The sequence below is a fragment of the Oncorhynchus nerka genome, linkage group LG13 (assembly GCF_034236695.1).
Source record: "Oncorhynchus nerka isolate Pitt River linkage group LG13, Oner_Uvic_2.0, whole genome shotgun sequence".
In the NCBI taxonomy this organism is placed as follows: domain Eukaryota; kingdom Metazoa; phylum Chordata; class Actinopteri; order Salmoniformes; family Salmonidae; genus Oncorhynchus; species Oncorhynchus nerka.
In genome coordinates this window covers 32,415,007-32,442,880 of record NC_088408.1, presented here as the reverse complement: position 1 = coordinate 32,442,880, position 27,874 = coordinate 32,415,007, and the positions used below count along the sequence as shown (strand labels likewise).

The 27,874-nt window shown below is 42.6% G+C and overlaps 1 protein-coding gene and 1 long non-coding RNA gene across 8 annotated transcripts; one reads left to right on the top strand and one right to left on the bottom strand.

The window, feature by feature from the left end:
• Positions 1–775: 775 nt before the first annotated feature.
• LOC135574679 (uncharacterized) lies at positions 776–19,779 on the bottom strand. Of its 3 annotated transcripts, none has more exons than XR_010465553.1 (4): positions 19,694–19,779; positions 2,420–2,617; positions 2,117–2,319; positions 776–1,212 (listed from the first exon to the last, which is right to left on the bottom strand). It is a non-coding gene; the product is annotated as an uncharacterized LOC135574679 (long non-coding RNA). The 3 variants fall into 3 exon arrangements; XR_010465551.1 differs by lacking the exon at positions 19,694–19,779 and adding an exon at positions 9,861–9,958; XR_010465552.1 differs by lacking the exon at positions 19,694–19,779 and adding an exon at positions 8,493–8,625.
• Positions 19,262–27,728, top strand: LOC115139380 (zinc finger protein 512-like). Of its 5 annotated transcripts, none has more exons than XM_029676682.2 (15): positions 19,262–19,376; positions 20,110–20,269; positions 20,530–20,585; positions 22,444–22,502; positions 22,601–22,923; positions 23,028–23,678; positions 23,904–24,028; positions 24,124–24,210; positions 24,289–24,387; positions 24,580–24,747; positions 25,034–25,228; positions 25,335–25,436; positions 25,554–25,616; positions 25,817–25,915; positions 26,072–27,728. In XM_029676682.2, the coding sequence occupies exons 2-15, from the start codon at positions 20,137–20,139 to the stop codon at positions 26,495–26,497; spliced, it is 2,586 nt and encodes an 861-aa protein (XP_029532542.2). In that variant the 5' UTR covers positions 19,262–19,376; positions 20,110–20,136; the 3' UTR covers positions 26,498–27,728. The 5 variants fall into 5 exon arrangements, with proteins under 5 accessions (XP_029532542.2, XP_029532540.2, XP_029532541.2 ...); XM_029676680.2 differs by lacking the exon at positions 19,262–19,376 and adding an exon at positions 19,830–19,920; XM_029676681.2 differs by lacking the exon at positions 19,262–19,376 and adding an exon at positions 19,834–19,924.
• Positions 27,729–27,874: the final 146 nt, after the last annotated feature.

Here is a 27,874-nt window from a genome sequence, read left to right as displayed (position 1 = left end):
TGATGAGTTCCTAAAAACTTATTTAGCTGGAAGAAGATTTCAACCTTGAGCAAGGTCTCTGGTGCCCGAAGAGATAAGGAGCCAGCACCAAATAACTCCTTTGTGCGCCCTGAGAAGAGGAACACCAGACAGCCATGGAAAATTACCAGTTGAATAGCACTAGACAACTCAACAGTGGCTATTTTAGCATGTAAATCTTGGTAGGGCAAACTAAAAAAAAATGTTTTAGATGCCTGCCAGCAAAACCACTACACTGCACAACACTAAACAATACATTCATTGGACTATAAAAGGTTAAAAAAAACAGTGCCCACAAACTGTTCAAGCCTACATAAAGCTGCCCCAACAGCAGTGTCCCAACAGCAGTCCCAACACCTTACCACTGTTACACCTGGTTGGTGGAGTGCTGCAGATATGGTTGTCCTTCTGGAAGCTTCTTCCATCACTACAGAGGAACTTTAGAGCTCTCAGAGTGACCGTCAGGTTCTTGGTCACCTCCCTGACCAAGGCCCTTCTCCCCCGATTGCTCAGTTTGGCCGAGCGGCCAGCTCTAGGAAGAGCCTTGGTGGTTATTAACTTCTTAATTTTATTTAAGAACTATGGAGGCCATTGTGTTCTTGGGGACATTCAATGCTGCAGAAATTCTTTGATACCCTTCCCCAGATGTTTTATATCAATTCATAATTCGTGAGCATGGTTTATAATATGTGAGCTCGTTTTATAAATCATGAGCACATTTTATAATTTGTGAGCTTGTTTAAAAAAAACATCTCGGTCAATGTCACCTCCAGGGCGCAGTACATCTCTCATTTATTAAATTATGTGTCTAATAAATTATTCGTTGGTGAGTAAACTACTTGAAAGTAAACAACTTGGGAAAATATCACTGTGGTAATTTCTGCTATTTGAGATTAATATGTTCATAGACAAAGTAATATGCATTCAAACAAGAAATGACTGGAAAATGTACTTCCTACCATTGATTTCATTCAGAATCTCTTCCAAAAAGCCAATGTGTGAATTGTTGCATCATACAATGATTACAGTGGTGTTAATGTATTACTGCTGATCACACTGTCTCACACACTTCTAAAGACAGGTTGGTCTCGTCATCTTTTCATCTTCAGGTGTGAGTGTGCACTGCCTTGTTTCTTGGGCCCTTCATCAGCAAATGCTGCAGCAACTGACCTTCCCCTCTGTTTCTTGTCTCACCTTAGAAGAAAGGATATAGGTCAACCTTATTTGGAAAGCATTCATTGACCAACAGAAATCAACTTTGACAAACACTAATAGTACATGACTATTCTGTCATGTCACTCATGTACACCTTCAGTCTCCTACCAAAAAATATATATTAGTTGATTACACGGTCTCTTTTTGCAAAGCCCAGAAGAAGTCAATTATTTATGTATATTTAAAGTAAACCATATAAAATGAGAATACACATACATGTAGGATCTTAATTGGATCACCATGTTCTAAGAGAACGTGTAGTGTATTTTAGGTTTAAAAAGCCTTTCAGACTTTCCCTTACAAAAAACATATCAACCCCTACAAAAATGTCCATTAATTATAATCCAAATAATAATTCACATTTCCTGTTGCTGCAGGATTATTTTCCTGCTGTAGCAAACTGGCTCAAATTAAGATCCTACATCTGTACCATCCCAAAGGTCCTTGGCTCAGCCATTTCCATGGTATCATTTACCTATGAAAGTTATTAAAAACCCTTCGGGCTGTTTTCCCACATCCAGATTAAGCTTTCTGGACTAAAAAGCATGCTGAAGAATCTATTGAAAGTGGTTTTTAGTCCAGGAACAGTGTTCATATGGAAGCCCAGTCTTTAGATGCCAATTATCACTGTAGATATTGTTGGTCATCTCATCAGATTGATAAGAAGTAAAAGTAAAGTTGTAAAATATAAATACATATATTGTCATTTTTGACATTCACCTGTGAATGCATTTTGAATAAAAACACAGCCATGTATGACTGTTAAACATAACAAGGCGTCCATAAGTGGTTCCATTCTGTGTCGACAAAACAGACTAACTTCAACTGTAGGCATGTATGTCATTTATGACCAAACATGATAATTAAACTAAGAGTAAACTACCTTTGGCCATTTGTTTAGCCTCTCTTGAATCTTTTTGATTGCTTTCCTATTGCGTTGACACTCCAGTAGTCCTTTGCTCTCATGGAAGAGACAGTCCACTGTGAGTATTACATCACCTCTGGTCACTAGTCTGCTACTGTTAGGTACAGTGTAGTCTGGATCGAAGGTGTGATGCAGCACTACCAGGATGACAGGTTTACCAGCTGTCAAGAGAGAGGGGATAACAGTAGCAATAATCACATAAACATACCTGATTAATGAATCATTAACGTTTTGACAATGTTCTTCATGGATATTGATTACCTGGAATCTGCTCCAGTGCTGCTTCAATATCAGTCCCAGCACGAGAGACGATGGGACAGAAAGCCAGGATGACATCACTCTCCTCTTGTGACGTCACTTCGGTTAAGTGTCTTTTTGAAGCGAGACGATGAATTAATATCTCGTGAGACCCCAGGGTATTCCCAGTCAAAATAGAGAAGAATTTCTTCATCCTTGGTTCTACAGAAATAAAGGAAATGTCCATATTTCAGCTCAGTGGCTAATATGAACATAGACTGGATATTTTTGGGCGGGGACCCTCGATAGCAACTTTATAGCTCTGACACTCCCACAAACCCATGTATTGAATTGTCTAATTGTATTACTTTTTTCAACTTGGGTAACAAATGTATACATTTCAAAAGTATAATCACATAGAAAGTGAAAATAAAGACCTCACAGTGTATTATGTTGTTACATAACTAATACTTTAGTAATTGCATTGTAATGGAGTTCTTACACAAGTATTGTTCCTTACGCCACTTGTTTAACAACATAAACCCCTCAACTCCATTACTATGCAATAACAAAGTTATTGTAAAGAGAAAAAACAATTATGTTTGAGTATGCAAGATTCATCGAGTCATTCAGACCAATAACGCAACTTTCATTCTTGCATATAAATGCAAAACTAATGCAGTTGTATTGGAGCTGGTGGGCAGGCCCGTGAACTCTAGCCCCAGCCATATCTCTAACTCTGAGTTTTCCATAATCCTGGTCCAAGCCTCATCTGATTTTGATTGAACATTTTATGAATGCTAACTGCCTGTTTTGATAGCTAGCGGTTACTGTGGTTAGAGGTTCAATTTTGTCTTTTGAATTGGAAATCATTTCACGTATGTCCTACCAACGGGACGTTAAAAACTGTAATATCTTATGTTTCACCGAGTCGTGACTGAATGACGACATGGATAACATACAGCTGGCGGGTTTTACGCTGCATCGGCATGATAGAACAGCTGCCTCCGGTAAGACAAGGGGTGGCGGTCTGTGTATATTTGTAAACAACAGCTGGTGCACGAAATCTAATAGTAAGGAAGTCTTGAGGTTTTGCTTGCCTGAGGTAGAGTATCTCATGATAAGCTGTAAACCACTATTTACCAAGAGTTTTTAGCTATCTATTTACCACCACAAACCAATGCTGGCACTAAGACCGCACACAATGAGCTGTATACGGCCATAAGCAAACAGGAAAACGCTCATCCAGAGGCGGCGCTCCTAGAGGCCGGGGACTTTACTGCATGGAAATAAATCAGTTTGACCTCATTTCTACCAACATGTTAAATGTGCAACCAGAGGGGGAAAAAACACTAGACCACCTTTACTCCACACACAGAGATGTGTACAAAGCTCTCCCTCACCTTCCACCTGGCAAATCTGACCATAATTCTATCCTTCTGATTCGTGCTTACAAGCAAAAACTAAACCAGGAAGCACCAGTGACTCTGTCAATAAAGAAGTGGTCAGATGACGCAGATGCTAAGCTGCAGGACTGTTTTGCTAGCAGACTGGAATATGTTACGGGATTCTCCCGATGGCATTGAGGAGTACACCACATCAGTCACAGGCTTCATCAATAAGTGCATCGATGACGTCGTCCCCACAGTGACTGTACGTACAAACCCCTACCAGAAGCCATGGATTACAGGAAACATCTGCACTGAGCTAAAGGGTAGAGCTGACGCTTTCAAGGAGAGGGACTCTAACCCGGAAGCTTATAAGAAATCCCGCTATGCCCTCTGACGAACCATCCAACAGACAAAGTGTCAATACAGGGCTAAGATTGAATCGTACACCTGCTGTTCCAGGTCAACATTCACAAGGCTGCAGCGCCAGATGGATTACCAGGACGTGTACTCCGAGCATGTGCTCACCAACTGGCAAGTGTCTTCACTGACATTTTCAACCTGTCCCTGACTGAGTCTGTAATACGAACTTTCACACCTACTCCCGCTCTCCCTCGCTGGTGCCAGGCTGCCCTTCATTACGCACACCTGTCGCCATCATTGGACTCACCTGGACTCCTTCCCTTTGTTGTATGCCCCCATCTATTACGGTCTGCTCCCCCATTTGTTCCCTGTGTCAGCATGATGTCATTATTTTTCCCCTGTCCAGATGCTGTTCCTGTCATGTTTCATGTCCGTGTTTCATTAAATGTTCACTCCCTGTACCGGTTTCTCGTCTCCAGCGTCGATCCTCACAGCAAAATGTTTCAAGCAGACCACCATAGTCCCTGTGCCCAAGAACATTAAGGTAACCTGCTTAAATTACTACCGACCCATAGCACTTACATTTGTAACCATGAAGTGATTTGAAAGGCTGGTCAGGGCTCACATCAACACCATTATCCCAGAAACCCTAGACCCACTACAATTTGCATACCGCCCCAACAGAGCCACAGATGATGCAATCTCTACTGCACTCCACACTGCCCTTTCCCACACCTATGTGAGAATGCTGTTCATTGACTACAGCTAGCGTTCAACACCATAGTACCCACAAAGCTCATCACTAAGCTAAGGACCCTGGGACTAAACAACTGGATCCTGAACTTCCTGACGGGCCGTCCCCAGGTGGTAAGGGTAGATGACAACACATCCGCCACGCTGATCCTCAGGGGTGCGTGCACAGTCCCCTCCTGTACTCGCTGTTCACTCATGACTGCATGACCAGGCACGACTCCAACACCATCATTAAGTTTGCCGATGACACAACAGTGATCACCGACAACGATGAGACAGCCTATAGGGAGGTCAGAGACCTGATCGTGTGGTGCAAGGACAACAACCTCTCCCTCAACGTGATCAAGACAAAGGAGATGATTGTGGACTACGGGGAAAGGAGGACAGAGCATGCCCCCATTCTCATCAATGGGGCCGTAGTGGAGCAGGTTGAGAGCTTCAAGTTCTTTGGTGTCCACATCACCAACAAACTAACAATCTCGTGAAGAGGGCACAACAAAGCCTATTTGAAATGGGTCCTCAGATCCTCAAAAAGTTCTACAACTGCTCGGCCTCCGTCCGCAAGGCACTACAGAGGGTAGTGCGTAAGGACCAGTACATCCATGGGACCAAGCTTCCTGCCACGCAGGACCTCTATACTAGGCATGTCAGAGGAAGGCCCTAAAAATTGTCAGACTACAGTCGGTGACTGTTCTCTCTGCTACCGCACGGAAAGCAGCACCGGAGCGCCAAGTCTAGATCCAAATGGCTTCTTAACAGCTTCTACCCGCAAGCCATAAGACTCCTGAACAGCTGATCAAATGGCTACCCAGACTATTTGCATTGTCCTACCACCCCCCGTCTTTTACGTTGCTGCTACTCTCTATTTATTCTCTATGCATAGTCAGTCACTTTAAAACTTCTTTGGGATAGGGGGCGGTATTTTGACATCCGGATGAAAAGTGTGCCCAAAGTAAACTGCCTGCTACTCAGGCCCAGAAGCTAGGATACGCATATAATTGGTAGATTTGGATAGAACACTGTAAAGTTTCTAAAACTATTAAAATAATCTCTGTGAGTATAACAGAACTGAAATGGCAGGCGAAATCCCAAGGACAAACCATCCCCCAAAAATCCTACCATCCTACCACTTTCAATGGCTGGCACTTTTAGAATAGGGCAAATTCGTGCCCGATTGCAGTTCCTAGGGCTTCCACTAGATGTCAACAGTCTTTAGAAAGAGTGTCAGGCTGGTTTTTGGAAAAATGAGCCACAATTTTTAGTTTTTCTATGTGGCTCCCATTTTGGTTGTAGTGTTTCCAAGCGCGTCAATGAGAGCGCATTCTCTGGTATTTTTCTCCGGTAAAGACAACGATTCTCCGTCTTAAATTTTATCGTTTATTTGCGTATTAGGGTACCTAAGTTTTGATTATAAACGTTGATTGACTTGTTTGGATAAGTTTATTGGTCACGTTTGGGATTCATTTTGTATGCATTTTGAAGGAGGGAAAACGAGTGGATTATTGACTGAAGCGCGCCAGCTAAACTTTGTTTTTATGGATATAAAGAAGGAGTTTATCGAACGAAAGGACCATTTGTAAGGTAACTGGGACCTTTTGGAGTGCCAACAGAAGAAGATCTTCAAAGTTAAGGCATGAATTATATCGCTATTTCTGACTTTCGTGTCGCAACTCCCTGGTTGAAAATGATTTGTTATGCATGTGTGTGCTGGGCGCTGTCCTCAGATAATCGCATGGCTTGCTTTCGCCATAAAGCCTTGTTGAAATCTGACACGGCGGCTGGATTAACATCATGTTAAGCTTTATTTTGATGTATTGCACTTGTGATTTCATGAAAGTTTAATATTTCTAGTAATTTAATTTGAATTTGGTGCCCTGCAATTTCACCGGATGTTGGCCAGGTGGGACGTGTCCCACTGATCCACAAGAAGTTAACTCTACCTACAGTTGAATTCTGAAGTTTACATACACCTTAGCCAAATATATTTAAACTCAGTTTCACAATTCCTGACATTTAATCCTAGTAAAAAAATCCCTGTCTTAGGTCAGTTAGGAACACCGCTTTATTTGAATGTGAAATGTCAGAATAAGAGTAGAGAGAATGATTTATTTCAGCTTTTATTTCTTTCATCGCATTCCCAGTGGGTCAGAAGTTGACATACACTCAATTAGTATTTCGTAGCATTGCCTTAAATTGTTGAAAGAAATTGTTGAAAAAAGCCACAACATAGCTGATCCCTGGTGCAAAAAAAGGTTGAGAAGCACCCATAGATAACCTTGCCAAATGTCCAAGCCTTATCTTAGGCTATCACGATAAAGACGTTACATGATTTCTGTTTTCTTGATTTGTTTCCTGAACACCCCACTTGATAGGCTACTTTAATGTAATTAAAAACAACTATGTATTTGAGTGAGCAGGCCATTGAACTGGTATTATTATACTGTTCTTTCTTGACCAGTACCGCATAAGAAGGGATGTGCAGATTTTATAATAAACATATTTAGATAACATTCCAGCCACCTGTTTCCTAGTTAGACTATCTTGGCATTGACTTCAAACATTAGGCAACGTACTACATGTTACATACTGTAGCGGGCCTGGTTTATAAGAGGGGAGATAGAATCTGCCACTGGAGCATGCTTTGGTGGCACTGTTGATTTCCGCGGGGCCACGGGCCAGAAGGTGGAGGGTTCTCTACCCGTTTCATTACACTGGGTCATTACAATACTATTACACGTACAGTTGAAGTCGGAAGTTTACATACACTTAGGTTAGAGTCATTAAAACTCATTTTTCAACCACTCCACAAATTTCTTGTTAACAAACTATAGTTTTGGCAAGTCGGTTAGGCCATCTACTTGGTTCATGACGCAAGTAATTTTTCCAACAATTGTTTAGTACTTCAACAAGCATTACTCTGCTGCCAGCGACTGGAACGAATTGCAAAAATCGCTGAAGTTGGAGACTTTTATCTCCCTCACCAACTTCAAACATCTGCTATCTGAGCAGCTAACCGATCGCTGCAGCTGTACATAATCTATTGGTAAACAGCCCACCCATTTTCACCTACCTCATCCCCACAGTTTTTATTTATTTACTTTTCTGCTCTTTTGCACACCAATATCTCTACCTGTACATGATCATCTGATCATTTATCACTCCAGTGTTAATCTGCAATATTGTAATTATTCGCCTACCTCATGCCTTTTGCACACACTGTATATAGACTCCCCTTTTTTTCTACTGTGTTATTGACTTGTTAATTGTTTACTCCATGTGTAACTCTGTGTTGTCTGTTCACACTGCTATGCTTTATCTTGGCCAGGTCGCAGTTGCAAATGAGAACTTGTTCTCAACTAGCCTACCTGGTTAAATAAAGGTTAAATAAAAATTTTAAAAATAGACAGATCATTTAACTTATTCACTGTATCATAATTCCAGTGGGTGAGAAGTTGACATACTATGTTGACTATGCCTTTATACAGCTTGGGAAATTCCAGAAAATTGTCATGTCTTTAGAAGCTTCTGATTGACTCATAATTATGTTAATTAGCCTATTGAAGGTGTACCTATGGATGTATTTCAAGGCCTACCTTCAAACTCAGTGCCTCTTTGCTTGACATCATGGGAAAATCAAAAGAAATCAGCTAAGACCGCAGAAAAAAATTGTAGACCTCCACAAGTCTGGTTCATCCTTGGGAGCAATTTCCAAACGCCTGAAGGTACCACGTTCATCTGTACAAACAATGATACGCAAGTATAAACACCATGGAACCACGCAGCAGTCATACCGCTCAGAAAGGAGACTCGTTCTGTCTCCTAGAGATGAACATACTTTGGTGCGAAAAGTGCAAATCAATCCCAGAACAACAGCAAAGGACCTTGTGAAGATATTGGAGGAAACAGGTGCAAAAGTATCTATATCCACAGTAAAACAAGTCCTATATTGACACAACCTGAAAGGCCGCTCAGCAAGGAAGAAGACACATCACAAAGCCCTGACCTCAATCCTATAGAACATTTGTGGGCAGAACTGAAAAAACATGTGCGAGCAAGAAGGCCTACAAACCTGACTTGGTTACACCAGCTCGGTCAGAAGGAATGGGCCAAAATTCACCCAACTCATTGTGGGAAGCTTGTGGAAGGCTCCCCAAATCGTTTGACCCAAGTTAAACAATTTAAAGGCAATGCTACCAAACACTCAATTGGTATATGTAAACTTCTGACGCACTGGGAATGTGATGAAAGAAATAAAAACTGAAATAAATAATTCTCTCTACTATTATTCTGTCACATTCTTAAAATAAAGTGGTGATCCTAACTGACCTAGGACAGGGTATTTTTACTAGGATTAATTGTCAGGAATTGTGAAACTGAGTTTAAATGTATTTGGCTAAGGTGTATGTAAACTTCTGACTTCAACGGTATTGGTTAGTAGTATAAATGACTGAATTATTACATTAAATGATGTACTGTTAAATTACCTCTGTTTCATTGTGGTGGTGTAGGGAAAAATAAACAAATAGAAATAAAGTGTTCGTTTTTGCATAACAACCAGTGATTGTTTCTGTGTGACTGTTTCCAACTAGAATCTTTCACTTTCACTTTTAGGATTAATCGTAAAAGCAGTATCAGTTTAGATCCAATTTAGCCTCTTATCTAGGAATTACTGTATTTATATTTCAACGCCAAACTTCAACATTACTTCTTTATAAATGTTTAATTTATGGAACAGTTCCACGAATAAAAAAATGAATGTTGGATGTTTGAAGGATGTCCACCGGCTAAAACAATGTATAAACATTGAACCATAGTCTAATTGAATCGACATTTCCCAGGCCAGGATAACCTGCCAACAACCCTAGACACAGCCTAATGTTTAATAATTGCAGTAACTTTTATATTAATCACTTAGCTAAATATAAATTGGCGGAGTGTTTGAGAAAATGAACATCACTTGCCTTGCAGCTGTTCTTGCCAGTTGATCTGTTTGATAATAAGCGAAACCAACAGCAAGCGTGAGTGAGGAGGGAGGAGCTGAGTAGCCGGGGCGACGTTGATTTCATTGCATTCGGAGTAATCTCAAACACACGATTAGACTACAATCAACCCATTAAAAGGTGGAAATAATTTTACCAATCAAACCATTCATATGTGTGGTATTCCTCTCGCCGCATATGTGGTACGTCATTCATTTTGAATGGCGATTCTGAACCACACGCCATACTGTGATTTTTTTTTTTTTACTGAGTGCCCATGTTCACCATAGAAGCCAAAACCAAAATACACTGCTCAAAAAAATAAAGGGAACACTTAAACAAAACAATGTAACTCCAAGTCAATCACACTTCTGTGAAATCAAATTGTCCACGTAGGAAGCAACACTGATTGACAATAAATTCCACATGCTGTTGTGCAAATGGAATAGACAACAGGTGGAAATTATAGGCAATTAGCAAGACACCCCCAATAAAGGAGTGGTTCTGCAGGTGGTGACCACAGACCACTTCTCAGTTCCTATGCTTCCTGGCTGATGTTTTGGTCACTTTTGAATGCTGGCGGTGCTTTCACTCTAGTGGTAGCACGAGACGGAGTCTACAACCCACACAAGTGGCTCAGGTAGTGCAGCTCATCCAGGATGCGACATCAATGCGAGCTGTGGCAAGAAGGTTTGCTGTGTCTGTCAGTGTAGTGTCCAGAGCATGGAGGCGCTACCAGGAGACAGGCCAGTACATCAGGAGACGTGGAGGAGGCCGTAGGAGGGCAACAACCCAGCAGCAGGACCGCTACCTCCGCATTTGTGCAAGGAGGAGCAGGAGGAGCACTGCCAGAGCCCTGCAAAATGACCTCCAGCAGGCCACAAATGTGCATGTGTCTGCTCAAACAGTCAGAAACAGACTCCATGAGGGTGGTATGAGGGCCCAACATCCACAGGTGGGGGTTGTGCTTACAGCCCAACACCTTGCAGGACATTTGGCATTTGCCAGAGAACACCAAGATTGGCAAATTCGCCACTGGCGCCCTGTGCTCTTCACAGATGAAAGCAGGTTCACACTGAGCACATGTGACAGGCGTACAGAGTCTGGAGACGCCGTGGAGAACGTTCTGCTGCCTGCAACATCCTCCAGCATGACCGGTTTGGAGGTGGGTCAGTCATGGTGTGGGGTGGCATTTCTTTGGGGGGGCCGCACAGCCCTCCATGTGCTCGCCAGAGGGAGCCTGACTGCCATTAGGTACCGAGAGACCATATGAGAGACCATATGTGAGACCATATGCTGGTGCATTTGGCCCTCAGGTTCCTCCTAATGCAAGACAATGCTAGACCTCATGTGGCTGGAGTGTGTCAGCAGTTCCTGCAAGAGGAAGGCATTGATGCTATGGACCGCCCGTTCCCCAGACCTGAATCCAATTGAGCACATCTGGAACATCATGTCTCGCTCCATCCACCAACGCCACATTGCACCACAGACTGTCCAGGAGTTGGCGGATGCTTTAGTCCAGGTCTGGGAGGAGGTCCCTCAGGAGACCATCCGCCACCTCATCAGGAGCATGCCCAGGCATTGTAGGGAGGTCATACAGGCACGTGGAGGCCACACACACTACTGAGCCTCATTTTGACTTGTTTTAAGGACATTACATCAAAGTTGGATCAGCCTGTAGTGTGGTTTTCCACTTTAATTTTGAGTGTGACTCCAAATCCAGACCTCCATGGGTTGATAAATTTGATTTCCATTGATCATTTTTGTGTGATTTTGTTGTCAGCACATTCAACTATGTAAAGAAAAAATATTTAATAAGAATATTTCATTCATTCAGATCTAGGATGTGTTATTTTAGTGTTCCCTTTATCTTTTTGAGCAGTGTATTTCGCATAAGGTTTTAGTTCAAATTCCTGTGTTTCGCAGAAAATAGATTTTTGAGCTTTTGAACGGCAGTGTACTGTGATCTATTTACAGGCAAGGAAAGTTATTCTAACAACTTAAATATGGCATTGGCAAGTATAGTCTATTTTCGTAGTATTACGTCTTAGCATGATTCTTATAAAAGCCTGCTTGAATTATAACTTATAACATGTTTTTTGGACTGACACTTTTCAGGACACTGAAGGACATCTTACATTAAAAGTAAAATCAAGTGCATTAATCAACAGTGCAAAAATCTAAACGATCACAAATAAAAAGAACCAGACAAAACAGGACAGATAAAAAGAGGATACAGGATAGGATACGGACCCGGGTTTGGGTTGGGGGGGACACATAGGATAGATCATAGGCATACTGGGAACACACCGAGGACCACCAAACGGAGGCTTCCTGGAAGAGGTGTGTTTTCAGGTTTTTGAGTGAGATGATGTCGTATGTATGGGGGGAGTGCATTCCAGAGCCTGTGTGCCAAGCAGCTAAAAGCCTGGGCGCCTATGGTGACGAGGCAGAATGAGGGGTGATAAGGAGACCAGCAGAGGGGGAGTGTGAGGGGGCATAGGCAGAGAGATCAGAGAGGTAGGTGGGGGCCAAATTGTGGAGGGCTTTCTAGGTGGGGAGCAGTATCTTAAAGTTAATAGGGGATTGCACAGGGAGCCAGTGTAGATTGAGGAGGATTGGTGTGATATGTTCAGTTGATCTGGTGCAGGGGAGGATTCTGGCAGCACGGTTCTGGACCAGTTGGAGTCTATTGATGAGTTGTGGGGATCTGATGAGTCTTACATTAGTCAAGTCTGGAAGTGACGAAGGCATGGATCAGGGTTTCGGTGCTGGAGTGTGACAGTAAGGGGCGGAGCCTGGAGATATTCCGTAGGTAGAAGAATGCTGTCCGGGTGATGGTTTTTATGTGGGAGTCGAATGAGAGGGAACTGTCCAGGTTGACACCGAGGCTTTTGACTTGTCTTGACAGAAGGACTGGGAAACCATCTATGATAATGCTGAGTTTGTGCTGTTTGGAGGGAGTGCATTTGGAGCCGATGAGCATGACCTCTGTCTTGTTGAGTTTGAGGATGTTCATGCTCATTCAGCTCTGGATGTCATGAAGGCAGCTGATGAGGGAGTGGTAGGTTTGGTGGAGAGGTAGAGCTGGGTTCATCAGCATAGCGGTCGGTGGAAGTGACCTTTGATGTCACATGATCTTGCCCAGGGGTAGGAGGTATATGGATTCTTCTGACAATTAGCATTCATTGTTGAGGAAGGTTTTTGCAAATGCATTTGTGATTTACAGGAATGAGGTCCATGGTTTGAATCATAAGTGAAAAGTATTCCGAAATATATTAATTGAAACTATGCGGTTCACTACAAATCACTTATCAATCCATAATCATTCAGCAGCTGTGAGATGAATGCCTTATGTCAGTAGAAATTACAGTATATCTACTCACTGTTAATCAAGCTACCCTCAAACCTATATACAGTGCCTTGCGAAAGTATTCGGCCCCCTTGAACTTTGCGACCTTTTGCCACATTTCAGGCTTCAAACATAAAGATATAAAACTGTATTTTTTTGTGAAGAATCAACAACAAGTGGGACACAATCATGAAGTGGAACGACATTTATTGGATATTTCAAACTTTTTTAACAAATCAAAAACGGAAAAATTGGGCGTGCAAAATTATTCAGCCCCCTGAAGTTAATACTTTGTAGCGCCACCTTTTGCTGTGAATACAGCTGTAAGTCGCTTGGGGTATGTCTCTATCAGTTTTGCACATCGAGAGACTGAAATTTTTTCCCATTCCTCCTTGCAAAACAGCTCGAGCCCAGTGAGGTTGGATGGAGAGCATTTGTGAACAGCAGTTTTCAGTTCTTTCCACAGATTCTCGATCGGATTCAGGTCTGGACTTTGACTTGGCCATTCTAACACCTGGATATGTTTATTTTTTAACCATTCCATTGTAGATTTTGCTTTATGTTTTGGATCATTGTCTGTTGGAAGACAAATCTCCGTCCCAGTCTCAGGTCTTATGCAGACTCCATCAGGTTTTCTTCCAGAATGGTCCTGTATTTGGCTCCATCCATCTTCCCATCAATTTTAACCATCTTCCCTGTCCCTGCTGAAGAAAAGCAGGCCCAAACCATGATGCTGCCACCACCATGTTTGACAGTGGGGATGGTGTGTTCAGGGTGATGAGCTGTGTTGCTTTTACGCCAAACATAACGTTTTGCACCTAAACTGGGATATAACACCCCGGCAGTCCTACAATCTAAGATAGATTCCCTCAATCTCACACAAATTATCAAGGAACACTCCAGGTACAACCCTAAATCCATAAACATTGGCACCCTCATAGATATTATCCTGACCAACCTGCCCTCCAAATTCACCTCTGCTGTTTTGAATCAGGATCTCAGTGATCACTGCCTCATTGCCTGCAGCCGCTATGGGTCCGCGGTCAAATGACCACCCCTCATCACTGTCAAACGTTCCCTAAAACACTTCTGTGAGCAGGCCTTCCTAATCGACCTGGCCCGGGTATCCTGGAAGGATATTGACCTCATCCCGTCAGTAGAGGATGCCTGGTTGTTCTTTAAAAGTAATTTCCTCACCATCTTAAATAAGCATGCCCCTTTCAAAAAATGTAGAACTAAGAACAGATAGAGCCCTTGATTCACTTCAGACCTGACTGCCCTCGACCAGCACAAAAACATCCTGTGGCGGACTGCACTAGCATCGATTAGTCCCCGCGATATGCAACTTTTCAGGGAAGTCAGGAACCAATACACAAAGTCAGTTAGGAAAGCAAAGGCTAGCTTTTTCAAACAGAAATTTGCATCTTGTAGCTCTAACTCCAAAAGGTTTTGGGACACTGTAAAGTCCATGGAGAATAAGAGCACCTCCTCCCAGCTGCCCACTGCAATGAGGCTAGGAAACACTGTCACCACCGATAAATCCACGATAATCGAGAATAGCCCAACCTCGGCCAACAGCTCCGCACCCCCTGTAGCTACTTGCCCTGCAATTTCTTGCCCAAGCCTCCCCAGCTTCTCCTTCACCCAAATCCAGATAGCAGATGTTCTGAAAGAGCTGCAAACCCTGGACACGTACAAATCAGCTGGGCTAGACAATCTGGACCCTCTAATTCTAAAATGATCTGCCGCCATTGTTGCAACCCCTATTACCAGTCTGTTCAACCTCTCTTTCGTATCGTCCGAGATTCCTAAAGATTGGAAAGCTACCGCGGTCATCCCCCTCTTCAAAGGGGGTGACACTCTAGACCCAAACTGTTACAGACCTATATCCATCAGCCCTGCCTTTCTAAAGTCTTCGAAAGCCAAGTTAACAAACAGATCAGTGACCATTTTGAATCCCACCGTACCTTCTCCGCTGTGCAATCCGGTTTCCGAGCTCGTCACGGGTGCACCTCCGCCACGCTCAAGGTACTAAACAATATCATAACCGCCATCGATAAAAGACAGTACTGTGCAGCTGTATTCATCGACCTGGCCAAGGCTTTCGACTCTGTCAATCACCGTATTCTTGACGGCAGACTCAACAGCCTTGGTTTCTCAAATGACTGCCTCGCCTGGTTCTCCAACTACTTTTCAGATAGAGTTTAGTGTGTCAAATCGGGGGGCCTGTTGTTCGGACCTCTGGCAGTCTCTATAGGGGTACCACGGGGTTCAATTCTCAGGCCGACTCTTTTCTCTATACATCAATGATGTCGCTCTTGCTGCGGGTGATTCCTTGATCCACCTCTATGCAGACGACACCATTCTGTATACATCTGGCCCTACTTTGGAAAACCTCCAAACAAGCTTCGATGCCACATAACCCTCCTTCTTGTGGCCTCCAACTGCTCTTAAACGCTAGTAAAACTAAATGCATGCTCTTCAACCGATCGCTGCCCGCACCCACCCACCCAACTAGCATCACTACTCTGGATGGTTCTGACTTAGAATATGTGGACAACTACAAATACCTAGGTGTTTGGATAGACTGTAAACTCTCCTTCCAGACTCATATTAAACATCGTTCCAAAATGAAATCCAGAATCAGCTTCCTATTTCGCAACAATGCCTCCTTCACTCATGCTGCCAAACATACCCTCGTAAAACTGACTATCTTACCGATCCTCGATGTCCTTTACAAAATAGCCTCCAACACTCTACTCAGCAAACTGGATGCAGTCTATCACAGTGCCATCCGTTTTGTCACCAAAGCCCCATATACCACCCACCACTGCGACCTGTATGCTCTCGTCGGCTGGCCCTCGCTACTTATTCGTCGCCAGACTCACTATCTCCAGGTCATCTATAAGTCTTTGCTAGGTAAAGCTCTGCCTTATCTCAACTCACTGGTCACCATAACAACACCCATCCGTAGCACGTGCTCCAGAAGGTATATCTCACTGGTCATCCCCAAAGCCAACTCCTCTTTTGCCGCCTTTCCTTCCAGTTCTCTGCTGCCAATGACTGGAATGAATTGCAAAAATCGCTGAAGTTGAAGACTTATATCTCCCTCACTAAATGTAAGCATCAGCTATCTGAGCAGTTTACCGATCACTGCAGCTGTACACAGCCCATCTGTAAATAGCCCATCCAACTACCTACCTCATCTCCATATTGTTTTTATTTACTTTTTGCTCTTTTGCACACCAGTATTTCTACTTGCACATCATCATCTGCACATCTATCGCCCCAGTGTTAATTTGCTAACTTGTAATTACTATGCTGCTATGGCCTAGTTATTGCTTACCCCCTTACGCCATTTGCACACACTGTATATAGACTTTTTATATTGTGTTATTGACTGTACATTTGTTTATTCCATATGTAACTCTGTATTGTTGTTTGTGTTGCATTGCTTTGCTTTATCTTGGCCAGGTCGCAGTTGTAAATGAGAACGTGTTCTCAACTGGCCTCCCTGGTTAAATAAAGGTGAAATTAAATTAAATTAAAAAACAGGTTATAGGCTACATGAACAGTAGGTGAAATTAATAAGAGGTGAAAATGGACCAAATTATTAGGGTGAGGCACATGGGCTACTAACAGCTTACTACAGAACATACACTTAGTATTAGTTTCTTAGCTACAGAATACATATCTCCCTGGTATATTACATCATTTATGCAGCAGCATACAAGACATTTTTGGACTCACCTCAATTTAACAGGAAGGTGGCATGGCGGTCCTTCGTTGGAGAATTGTGTCATCAAACTTTCCCATCAAAGTCTGGCATTCTCTGAATTTATGGTGCATTCAAGACAACTGGGCACTCTGAAAAAAAGGTCAGTGATCTTCAGGTCGTAGCTCTAGAAAGAGGCCTGAGTTCCCGATTTACAATTTAAAGTAGGATGAAAGTTCAAAACGTATTTTCCGAGTTGTAACTCATTTTTCCCGAGTTCCCAGTTGTCTTAAACTCACTAAAGTCAGATTTTGCCGTTCCAACATTTGTTTTGAGCGTGGCACAAATCATGTTTCACTGACTGCATGGCCAATGTTGAATGTTTATCATTTTAAACTAGGAAAAGAGACCCTTAATCTGAGACTTGGGACTGCACAGCCACTCCACTGAATGATTTCCTTCAATGCTTCCAGTTAGCCAATGATTCCTTCCAAACCACTCATTGTTTTAATTATATATTTTTATTTTATTTAACTAAGCAAGTCAGTTCAGAACAAATTCTTATTTACATTGACGGCCTACTCCGGTCAAACCCAGACAGCGCTGGGCCAATTGTGCACTGCCCTATGGGACTCCCAATCATGGCCAGATGTGATACAGCCTGGTTTCAAATTAGGTACTATAGTGTTGCCTCTTGCACCGAGATGCAGTGCCTTAGACCGCTACGCCACTCAGGAGCCCAAATTGTTGAATTTGCGATTTCCAACTTGTAATGTTTATGTCCAATGGCAGATGAGCACTGATACGTTTTATCTAGAATTTCTCTTTATTATTTCTCTTCATATAACAAGGATTAAAAAGGATTTGCCAGTAGATTGTCAACTTTATTCATGATGATGACTGCTACCTATGATTTTGAATGTATGATGTTGACATGATCAGTCCAATCAAAGCTACTGTAGATATAACGTGATTTGATGTAATTTTATCTGTGGCCATTGACCTTGAGCCTTCTTGGATGGGCACTTCTAATGTAACCCTATGGCAGCACCCAGGGGGCTTGAATCTTCGAGCTCTACCATTAGACTTGGCATTGACGTAGTGTCCCCATGAGTAACAGAACACTGAGCCGATCACGGCGCAACGCTCCGTATTCTCTGCTGGCTTGCCCCACCACCACAGAAATGTGAGCTAGGCTGTAACACCTGCATTTTGGAGCTCCCTTACTCAAGAAAACAAAAAAGAGACTTCGACTTTATTAACTCAGTTATATATATATATATTTTTGACATTGTTTGCAAAGTGATATGTGACACGTTTAATGCCAAAATAACATGCAAAACAGGCAAGCAAAAAATGTGGGGCTCTGCTGCACCTGCCCTGAATGACAGGTCGCCACTGCCCCTGGGCCAAATTCGTCCTGCAGGTCGCCAGTTGGGGAACCATGTCTTAGAGATACTGGACTTGATGAGAAGGGGAAAATGCTGGGGGAGGTTCTCCTCTGGCTGTTCAACCAATCCAGTAAATGTGGAGGAGGATTTAAGATGGATGTTGCCTTGGTCGTGTTCGAGAGAATAAAATCAACTGCAGGCAACTGCTGACTGACTGATATACAAATCACCTTGCATCATAAATAAAGACTCTTTATTATTTGTAGATCAGTCAGTCAGTCACAATTTACACATGATACATTGGGGTTTTGAGCCTCTCGAAGACGGTCAAATTTGACGTCCAAACCCGGAAGTCGCGTCACAGGCTTTCTTTCCATTTCCCCTGAAAACCGGAACATACGGTTGTTGTGGACTCGGCCCGACTCCGCAGAGGCTATAGTCACAGACATAACAATGAGCCAGATGTTTAATTTTATATATAATGCTGAAGCATCCGGTTGGCGTTTCCACTCATCACCAAATATGGTGATAAGAGGAAGCTCAGTAAGCCGGCAGTGGGAGAAGATGGAGCGAGATGGATTTAGCTAATTTTCTCATTGATGAAACATTTTATCTCAATACAGTATTCTTCAATACAGTTTTCTGTTTTCAAAACTAGAATCCCTTACGAACAGAATGGACAAAGTTTTGTAGACTCGACCATTTGCCAAAGTATTTTTTAATGCTTTGTTTAGGAGTGCAAGGGCGAGTTTAACGTATTGCACATGCGCACTTCAAATAGCAACTGTTCCCTAACGGAAATATGCAAACACGTGCTAAAACGCGCCAATAGGATCTCGCTAGCTCGTGCTTGTCACTGCCCACCTCATTGCTTGTTCTGCCCACTATGATCAATGTGCTCCCGGTGGAAACGACAGGCTGTGGTCTATCTTGGGTTAGTTATAAAAAAATCTTTGCTCCAGTCGTGGTGAATAAAATGGGAATCTCATTTGTTGTCTCCGCAAAGAGGGCGTTTCGGGAATGAAGTAATCTCGTGTAGGGTATGGAATATAGATAATTGATACTGTACTGTACTGTTTGTCTAGTCAATATTTTTCACAAGTAGATAGCCTATTGAAATTTTCAGCATAGCCATCTATTCGAATAACCGAGTCGATGCAAAGACTTGTTAGGCGGGTCGTTGTCGGGGAAAATGACAGGGGGGGACTAAAACAGGGAGGAATGGCAGCTAACCTTGCTAATGGGAGTGTACTGTACGGGTAGACATTTCACAATGTGAGTGTATCAAACAAAATCAGTAGCAAGCCATTGTAGCCAAGTTGTTTGGGCGCATGTAGTGCACGGTTATAATGCTTACATTGTATCAGCATCCAGAGTGTAGATTTGCTGCAAGGCAAGCGTTTCCCTTTTTTTGTGTGGCTATCCGTGGTGGACAATGATGGTGGCTGGGACTCCGATCACACACTGTTACTGCTACACTGCTCGAGTAGGCTACAATGTTGCACTGCTGAGCTGAATCAAACAGAATCAAGGAGCTCATATTACCTTTGGATTAACACACGGGCTAATCCTGTGTTCATAAGGGTTGGTATGCCACGTCATTTTTTTATTCTATGTGCACGTCAAAATACAGTGGCCTACTACCAGAATAGATGTTCTCCAGACTAAATAATATTGAAGCCCTTTTGACAATGATGTGATAGGGATGATGTATTTTGCATGCACTATATGTCTTTGAATAGTTCAGGCCTGGTGTTGTGTTATGTGTTGCAGTACTGATCGGCGAGGTCTGCTGCAATTATGGATGATCATCATCATCACCATCATCATCATCAACTTCATCATCACACACAGGGAAGCATGTCACCATCATATGTTCCAAGGAAGAGGAAGGCTTCACAGCCAAAACAAAAAAGTGGTGTTCCACTACCAGGTAAATGTCACCAAATTATCACTAGATGTTTGACAAATTGTCAGTTTACTGAGCAAACTTTAGAGCTAAATGACATGCTAAATGACATTCTGTCCAAGTCTGTCTCTGGCCAGTTGCAATTTCAAATGTCTTTAATCTAGATTATTATTGCCTGTGTAGTCTCCATTTATGTATTCCATGCAAATTGTCTCGGAAACTCTCTTTTTAATAGTGTTTTGTCTGAAAAGAGATTAACTAATGAAAATGTGCCCATCCAACAGCTATCCAGAGGATGTCAGATATGAGTGTGATGAGTATGATTGGTGCTCCACCTAAGGTAAGAATAAATACCCTAGTCAAAAAATCCTTTTGGATTAGTCATTTTTCCAACAGAATCCAATAGGATTCTCACAATAGGAATCACTATAGGATTTTGTGTCTCCTCTATCAGAATGTAATTGGACTACTTTTTCCCTTTTGGAAAACAAAATCAATGCTATTGGATCCTATAGGTTTTTGATGAATATTGTAGGATTTTGTCAACACAATCAGAAGCCTATTATTTTAAAAAAAAATCTTAATTGAACCCATTAAATTATAGTTCGATGTAATTTGTTCCAGTACTATACTACAACATTAAGTACAACATTTTCGTTGATCGGAAACAGCAGTTCTATATTCATTTTGGTTTTATTCACCACCACAATATGGGAGTGATTCAAGGTTGCGTGTTCATTTGCAGTAAGACCACCAGTACAGTACACTTTTTTTTTTTAAATAACTCACACTTATTCATTCAACTTCCTGTCTTTGAATTTGACATTACAATATGACATACAATGCTATATACAGTTTTACAATAACACAAGATTTTAGGGAGTTTCCCCCTTAGAATGCACAGCATCTTTACATTGCTTATATGCAATTAAAAAGTAGAAGGAAAATACATTTTTAGGTACAGTAACATTTACATTTTAGTCATTTAGCAGACGCTCTTATCCAGAGTGACTTACAGTAGTTATACTGGTACCTCGTGGGAATCAAACCCACAACCCTGGCTTTGCAAGTGCCACGCTTTACACGGGGCACAAATATATGAGCATTTCTTTACTTTGATATATAATAGTCAGCTATGCATACAAAACAGAGAATGTTCCCTTGACATCTTTATGTTGGGAAATGAAAAGAAAAACAAACATTAAAGGGGACCCCCCCCCCCTCAACTCCTTCGCTCCCAGGGTTGTACCTTTTATTGCGACTCCATAGTCCCAATATATTGCTCACCATATGTCTGCTGCAGAGAGACAGAGCCATGAGAAAATGAGTTTAGATCAGTCATGGAAATAAAAGTGCTGAAAACAAATTGGCTTCCTATTTAAAAAGAAGATGGAGAACAAGCTATGAATGAGCTGGAGGGTCGGTGCTCCATATGTTAAGCAGCCAAGTTAGCTATAGTGTAAATCAAATATATAGCCAAGTTTTGAGGATAATCCTTTAGAATGTAATGTACATATCTATACAATTCCTTCTACAAAATGTATAGAAATCCTATAGGAGACAAAAACATTTATATCCTATAGGATTCTAATGCAAGGATCCAATTAGAATCTAATAGAAAAATCCTATCAGATGTTGGAACCAGTTCTATTGAACTCCTATAGGATTATGTCCTCCGTCGACTGTTACCTTAACCACTCTCTACCCCTCTCTATATCTGTCTCCATATATGTACATGCATCTGTCCTATAAAAATAATAATAAAATAAAATAAAAAATGTACCCTAGTCAAACAATCCTACAGGGTTCCAATAAATAAATCCTATCAGATTTTGGAACCAGTCCTATTGAAATCCTATAGGATTCGTTCCAAAATCTGATAGTATTTTCTATTGGATTCTAATAGGATTTATTTATTGGAACCCTGTAGGATTTTGACTAGGATAATACAGTATTTTGTTTCAGTTCTACTTGGCCATTATGGGTGTTCTGGCCAAAGAATGGGTGCACTATTCCAGTCCTCAATATGAAACTGAAATAACGACAATCATATGATGATCGACAAATGATTGAGCATTAAGCACTTCTACATTAACTTCCAGTACGATGGTACTTATTGCAGTTTTCACAATACAACCATGTAAGGTACTGTAGGACACTGGGTATCTGCTTTACAGTTCTCTAATTGAATATTCTAGAATGATGACCCCCATGCCCAGGTGACTCAAAAAATGAAAAGAACATATGGCAGAAAAAGGTAAATGAGTTTCCTTTTTTATTTTTTATTGTCCATTTCTATCAATTGTCCCACCCATCAGTGTAATGAAATCAACTCCTACCTTTTCAACCCTCTAGGTATGAGGATCTGCAGAATGTCTCCCTGGGCTCTGGTGTGGAGGATTCAACCAGTGAGACGTCCTGCTGCTCCGTGGTGTCTTCCAGCCTGGCTGTAGCCAATGGGGAGCTGCCTCCCCCTCCACCTCCCTCTGCCAGACTGCCTCACAGGCTGGTGGCTAAAGACTGTTGGCCCAACCAGGCTCCAGACACAGGCAGGGCCCAGGGCCGGGGTCAGGAACCACCTCCACCCTCCGATTTTGCCATGAAGAAAATGCGGAGAGTGGAGGTGGACAACGGAGCACCTTCTGTTACAAATTTCCCTCCGGAAGTGAGACACACAGGTAGTTATTGTATCTTGCAACCATCAATCTCTTCTTTTATGACTCTTTCTCTTACATACAGGTATTCAAGTTTTAGTTCATGCTGAATGTTTCCTTTGATGCAGTTCCAGTTCCTGTTGGAGGTGGACATGTCCATAGCCATGTCCATAGCGGTCACTCAGTCGGAGGTGGACATGTCCATAGCCATGTCCAAAGTGGTCACTCGGTCGGAGGTGGACATGTCCATAGCCATGTCCAAAGTGGTCACTCGGTTGGAGGTGGACATGTCCATAGCCATGTCCAAAGTGGTCACTTGCATGGAGGTGGACATGTCCATAGCCATGTCCAAAGTGGTCACTTGCATGGAGGTGGACATGTCCATAGCCATGTCCAAAGTGGTCACTCGGTTGGAGGTGGACATGTCCATAGCCACATCCACAGCGGTCACTTGCATGGAGGTGGACATGTCCATAGCTATGTCCAAAACGATCACTCGGTTGGAGGTGGACATGTCCAAAGCGGTCACTCGATTGGAGGTGGACATGTCCAGTGCAATCACTCAATTGGATGTGGACATCTCCAGAGCAGTTACCCTATTGGAGGTGGACTTGTCCAGAGCAGTTACTCTGTTGTAGGTGGACATGTCCATAGCAGTCACTCTATTGGAGGTGTAGCTATCCAGAGCAGTCACAGTCACCCAGCAGAGCCGACCGAGGAAGAGAAATCTAAAGTCTTCACCTTCACAACCAAGAAAGAACCTCCTGTCTACCCCCCAGGTGAGAGGACAAAGGATTAGCAAATGCAATGTCACCATAGATATAATCTCTGGCAACACTTTAGTTGTTGATCATATGCTTGTGTAATAACACTGTAATTACTCTAGTAAAAATTTTGTTTTAGCATGATGTTACGTTTTTCTTTGAGAATTGCATAGTAATGGAGTAGGGATTGTTCCTTATCCTATGTTTATTTATTTTTTAACTACTTCCTGTGTGGAACAGGAAGTCAAGAGGAGAGGTGGCAGCTGATGATCCTGGGGAAAGGGCGAGTCACGTGCCCCAAGTGTAAAAGTGTGAGCAGGAAGACTGTGGAGGGACTGAAGAAACATATGGAGAACTGCCGAGTGGTGAGTCTGCACCATCCTCACAATAACAGCCTCTCATGTTGCACTCACATTGGTTCAACTGAATTTCAAAAACTAAACGAATATGTTTTTTGTAGAATCCCTTCACGTGTCAGCAATGCGGGAAACAACTGAAATCTTCCACTGGAATGAAGTACCACATCATGGCAGACCACAATAACCTGGTAAGGCCATTCTCCCATCTGAAGCTGGTTTTGGTGTGTTTCATGTTGACATTGGTGTTAACTGTCTTGTTTTTCCAGCCCTCGCCAGATGACATAAATGGCCTGGATGACCAGTCCATGAAGGAAAAACTGAGGAAGGTGCTGAAACGGATGGGCAAATTAAAATGCTCGAAAGAGGTATGATTCCTTGCTGGCGTCTGTATCTGAAACTGTAGTACAGATTTCACCTTAACCCATTGTTGGTAGTCTTCCTAGGCAGATGGGTTGCCTCCCACAATCTTCTAACGGGTCAGGGATTTCTGAGACTACATTGTTGGTGCAGGGGAACTAAAGATTTTGTTCCATTCTAAAGACTATGTTACATTACAGGGCTGTACTGGTAGTTTCACCAGCATCATGGGTTACCTGTACCACATGAAGAAATGTGGGAAGGAGGAGTCTGAGCTGGAGAAGCTGCTTCTCAACTGCCAACACTGTGGCAAGGTCTACAAGTCTAAGGCAGGCCTGGAGTACCACCTCAAGTCAGAGCACGCACCAGTGAGTTTCCATTGCACTGCGTTTACAGTATACACTTCTCCACTAGTAAGACAGTTGGTCTTTCAAGGTTACAATTCACTGGGAGACGTTCCATCACACAACATGCCATTGTGCATACAATCTGTAGCAGTTACATCCTTGCAACTTCAATGTCACATTGTTCTCAGTATATCCGCCCTCTCATTCTCCCAGAAGACCCCATTCCTTTGAGCCTCTTTTTAGTCTCATTTATTTGAACTTTGCTTGAGTGGGAAATGATAGACAGTTGTCTCCTTCTCCCCCGCAGGTGCCCCAGAATGTGGAGGAGGATGAGGTGAAGGCCCAGAGAGAGCCCAACCCTGAGAGGACACCCAGCGGCCGGGTCAAACGCATGTCAGCCCAGGTGGCTGTTTTCCACCTACAAGAGATTGCTAATGACGAGCTGGCCAAGGAGTGGCCCAAGAGGAAGGTCATCGGGGACCTGGTCCCCGACGATAAGAAGGCGAGGGATCTTCAACACTAAGATGGTCTTAGAGCTGTGCTCATGTATCTATTCCTGTGTGAACATTGACCTCCAGATTAACCATTATTTCTGTTGGGTTCCACAGCTGAGATATGCACGCCCAGGGCTGCCTGCCTTCAGTCAGGAGGTCCTTCGGAAGTGGAAAAATGAAGTGAAGCTGCAAAAGAAAGTGCAGTGCCCAAACCTGGTACGAACCATACGTCTCTAAATGATCTTTCATCCCATATTGCCTATAGTAGAGATTTTACTCTCTGTACTATACTTTGCTTATATTGTGACTGGGAAGCTTTCTGGTTTCCCTCAGGGCTGTGGCTCGGTGTACACCAGCGTGTCTGGACTGAAGGCTCACCTTGGGCTCTGCGGAAGGGTAACGGAATAGATTTCCCCACACTGCTCCCCTCTCTTTCACTTCCAAGTACTGCAACGTATCCAGAGTACTGTGAAAATTATTCAGCTGAAACCGAGTCAATTCTTACATTTGATTTTAGCATTCAAACCTAATTTTAGCAGAAATGTAACCCATTATTAAGCATCTAATTCAACCAAATGTTGTCTCTCTCAATGCAGGGGGACTTTGAAGCAGGGAAATATAAATGCCTGATCTGTAAGAAAGAGTTCAACTCTGAGAGTGGGGTGAAGTACCACATCAACTCTGTCCACTCCCAGGTCAGAAATGTATTTAGGACTTTTCACCACCTTGATGACCTACTCTATCATATGAATTTATAATTGTTTGCCATATGAATACAGTATTGCAAAAATACATTGTAGTGATTTTTGGTGGCACACAATGCTCATTTCCTTTGTCCTGTGTTTTCTTAGGACTGGTTTGCGGTGACCTCAAAATCCAAGAACTTTAAGGTTCTGAAGGCCAAGACCAAGGAGAACAGCACCGTGGACGACCCCATTGTCCAGCACCAGACCCTCCATGTCTTCACCCCTGTCCTGGAGCCCTGGCAGGACATGCCGATTGGACCTCCACCAGCGGTGCCCGAGCCAGCCCTGCAGGCCAACCCTGAGGCAGCAGAGGGGAAGAGGAGGGGGAAGGGGAGAGGGAAGGAGAAGGACTGCTATGACTTCACTGGCAGTGACCACTCCAGCAGTAGCAGCAGCGGCAGCTCCAGCAGCGATTCAGAGACAGAGGAGCTTGATGGCCAGAGACACGACGTTGACCAATGGGCACTGCAGAGACCCAGTATCATCGAGACCCACCCCGATGTCGCCAAGCAACACAGAAGCAACCCCTAGTTCGTCCAATCACCTGACTTCAGATCAGGGGTCTGTTCAGGAGGGTGCAACGTTACAGAACATTCAGATAGAAGTGCATTGGTCCTGGGATGTGTAGTCTGTGTTTCAACTGTAACTATGAGGTCATCTTAGCCAACGTTTAATGTGTTTTATTATTTGAATAAGTTTGATAACTCTTTGTTTTCTGACATGTTTACTTCGACTAATCTTTTAACCCCTATTTTGACAAGTGCTTATGTTTTGGCTTGTGTTCCTCGATTCAGACTGTGCCTAGTGTATGGATCTATTATTTCATACGACTCCTTTATTATACCTTACTTGTTATCAGACCTCTTCTTTACAATGCATATTTAACCAATAGCATGTGGTGTTAATGTAGTGTGTATTTTATATATTGGATAGTGATATGATAACACAGGATACATTTGAGATACAGTGGTTGTCGGTTATAGTTGTCCGTGATGTTTTTAACACTGCATTGTTTGTTGATGTACACAGTCCAGATGGAAATAGGTGCAGTTGTCATTTCATTTACTTCCTGTGTGGCCCTGTACGGTTTCTGCAGATGTATGAATGTATTTAGTTTATTCTTCTGTTGATATTTCTGTCAGTGCACACACTTCTGTTCAAGTTAGGTTTTGAGTAGATTCATATCTATTTTATTTAGTATTGAATAATGAACTGGCCCTTGGACATTTTAAGTGATCCCTAACACATGATGTTAACGATAGGTTTTCTCTATTTGATGCCTTTTAAAATCGACGTAAGATAAGTTAGACAACCAATGTCTTTCAGTTCAAAGGCTCTGCTCAGGTCCATGATTCCTGTGACCAAAACAAGAGGCATTACGCATGCACTTTTATATTGAATGAAATTAAGTGCTCAGTCTAACGATAGGCATTCCCATAACCCAACCTTGTGAAGGGTGACAAGTGTGCCCTAATTTGTTGTCTGGCATTAGACTGCTTCTTGAGTCTACCGGCCAATATCGTGTTCAGTCTTCACTGTTTTGAACCAACTGTTGTTTGTCAAAAAATGAAAAGTATTACACTTCAATTCCACATTTGTGTACATTTGTATTCATGGAAAATCTATTGTTTCAAGTTTTAGAAAACAAAATGCATTATACTTTTTTTTTTTAGAAGTACTGTAGGCCTAATTCGCTGCTATTTTTAACTACCAGGAGTGTTCGCTATATCAACAGGTGAAATAAAATATTAACATAATGCTACTCATTTTCGCCCTTCTTGCCTTACACAGTAAACATTGTTCTACTAATGCCTGCATGTGTTGAATGAGCTCTTGTTGTATCCACTTCGGGCCCCACCTGTGGCAGGAAAGGTGTACCGCAGCCATGCACTAAGGCAATATTTAGTT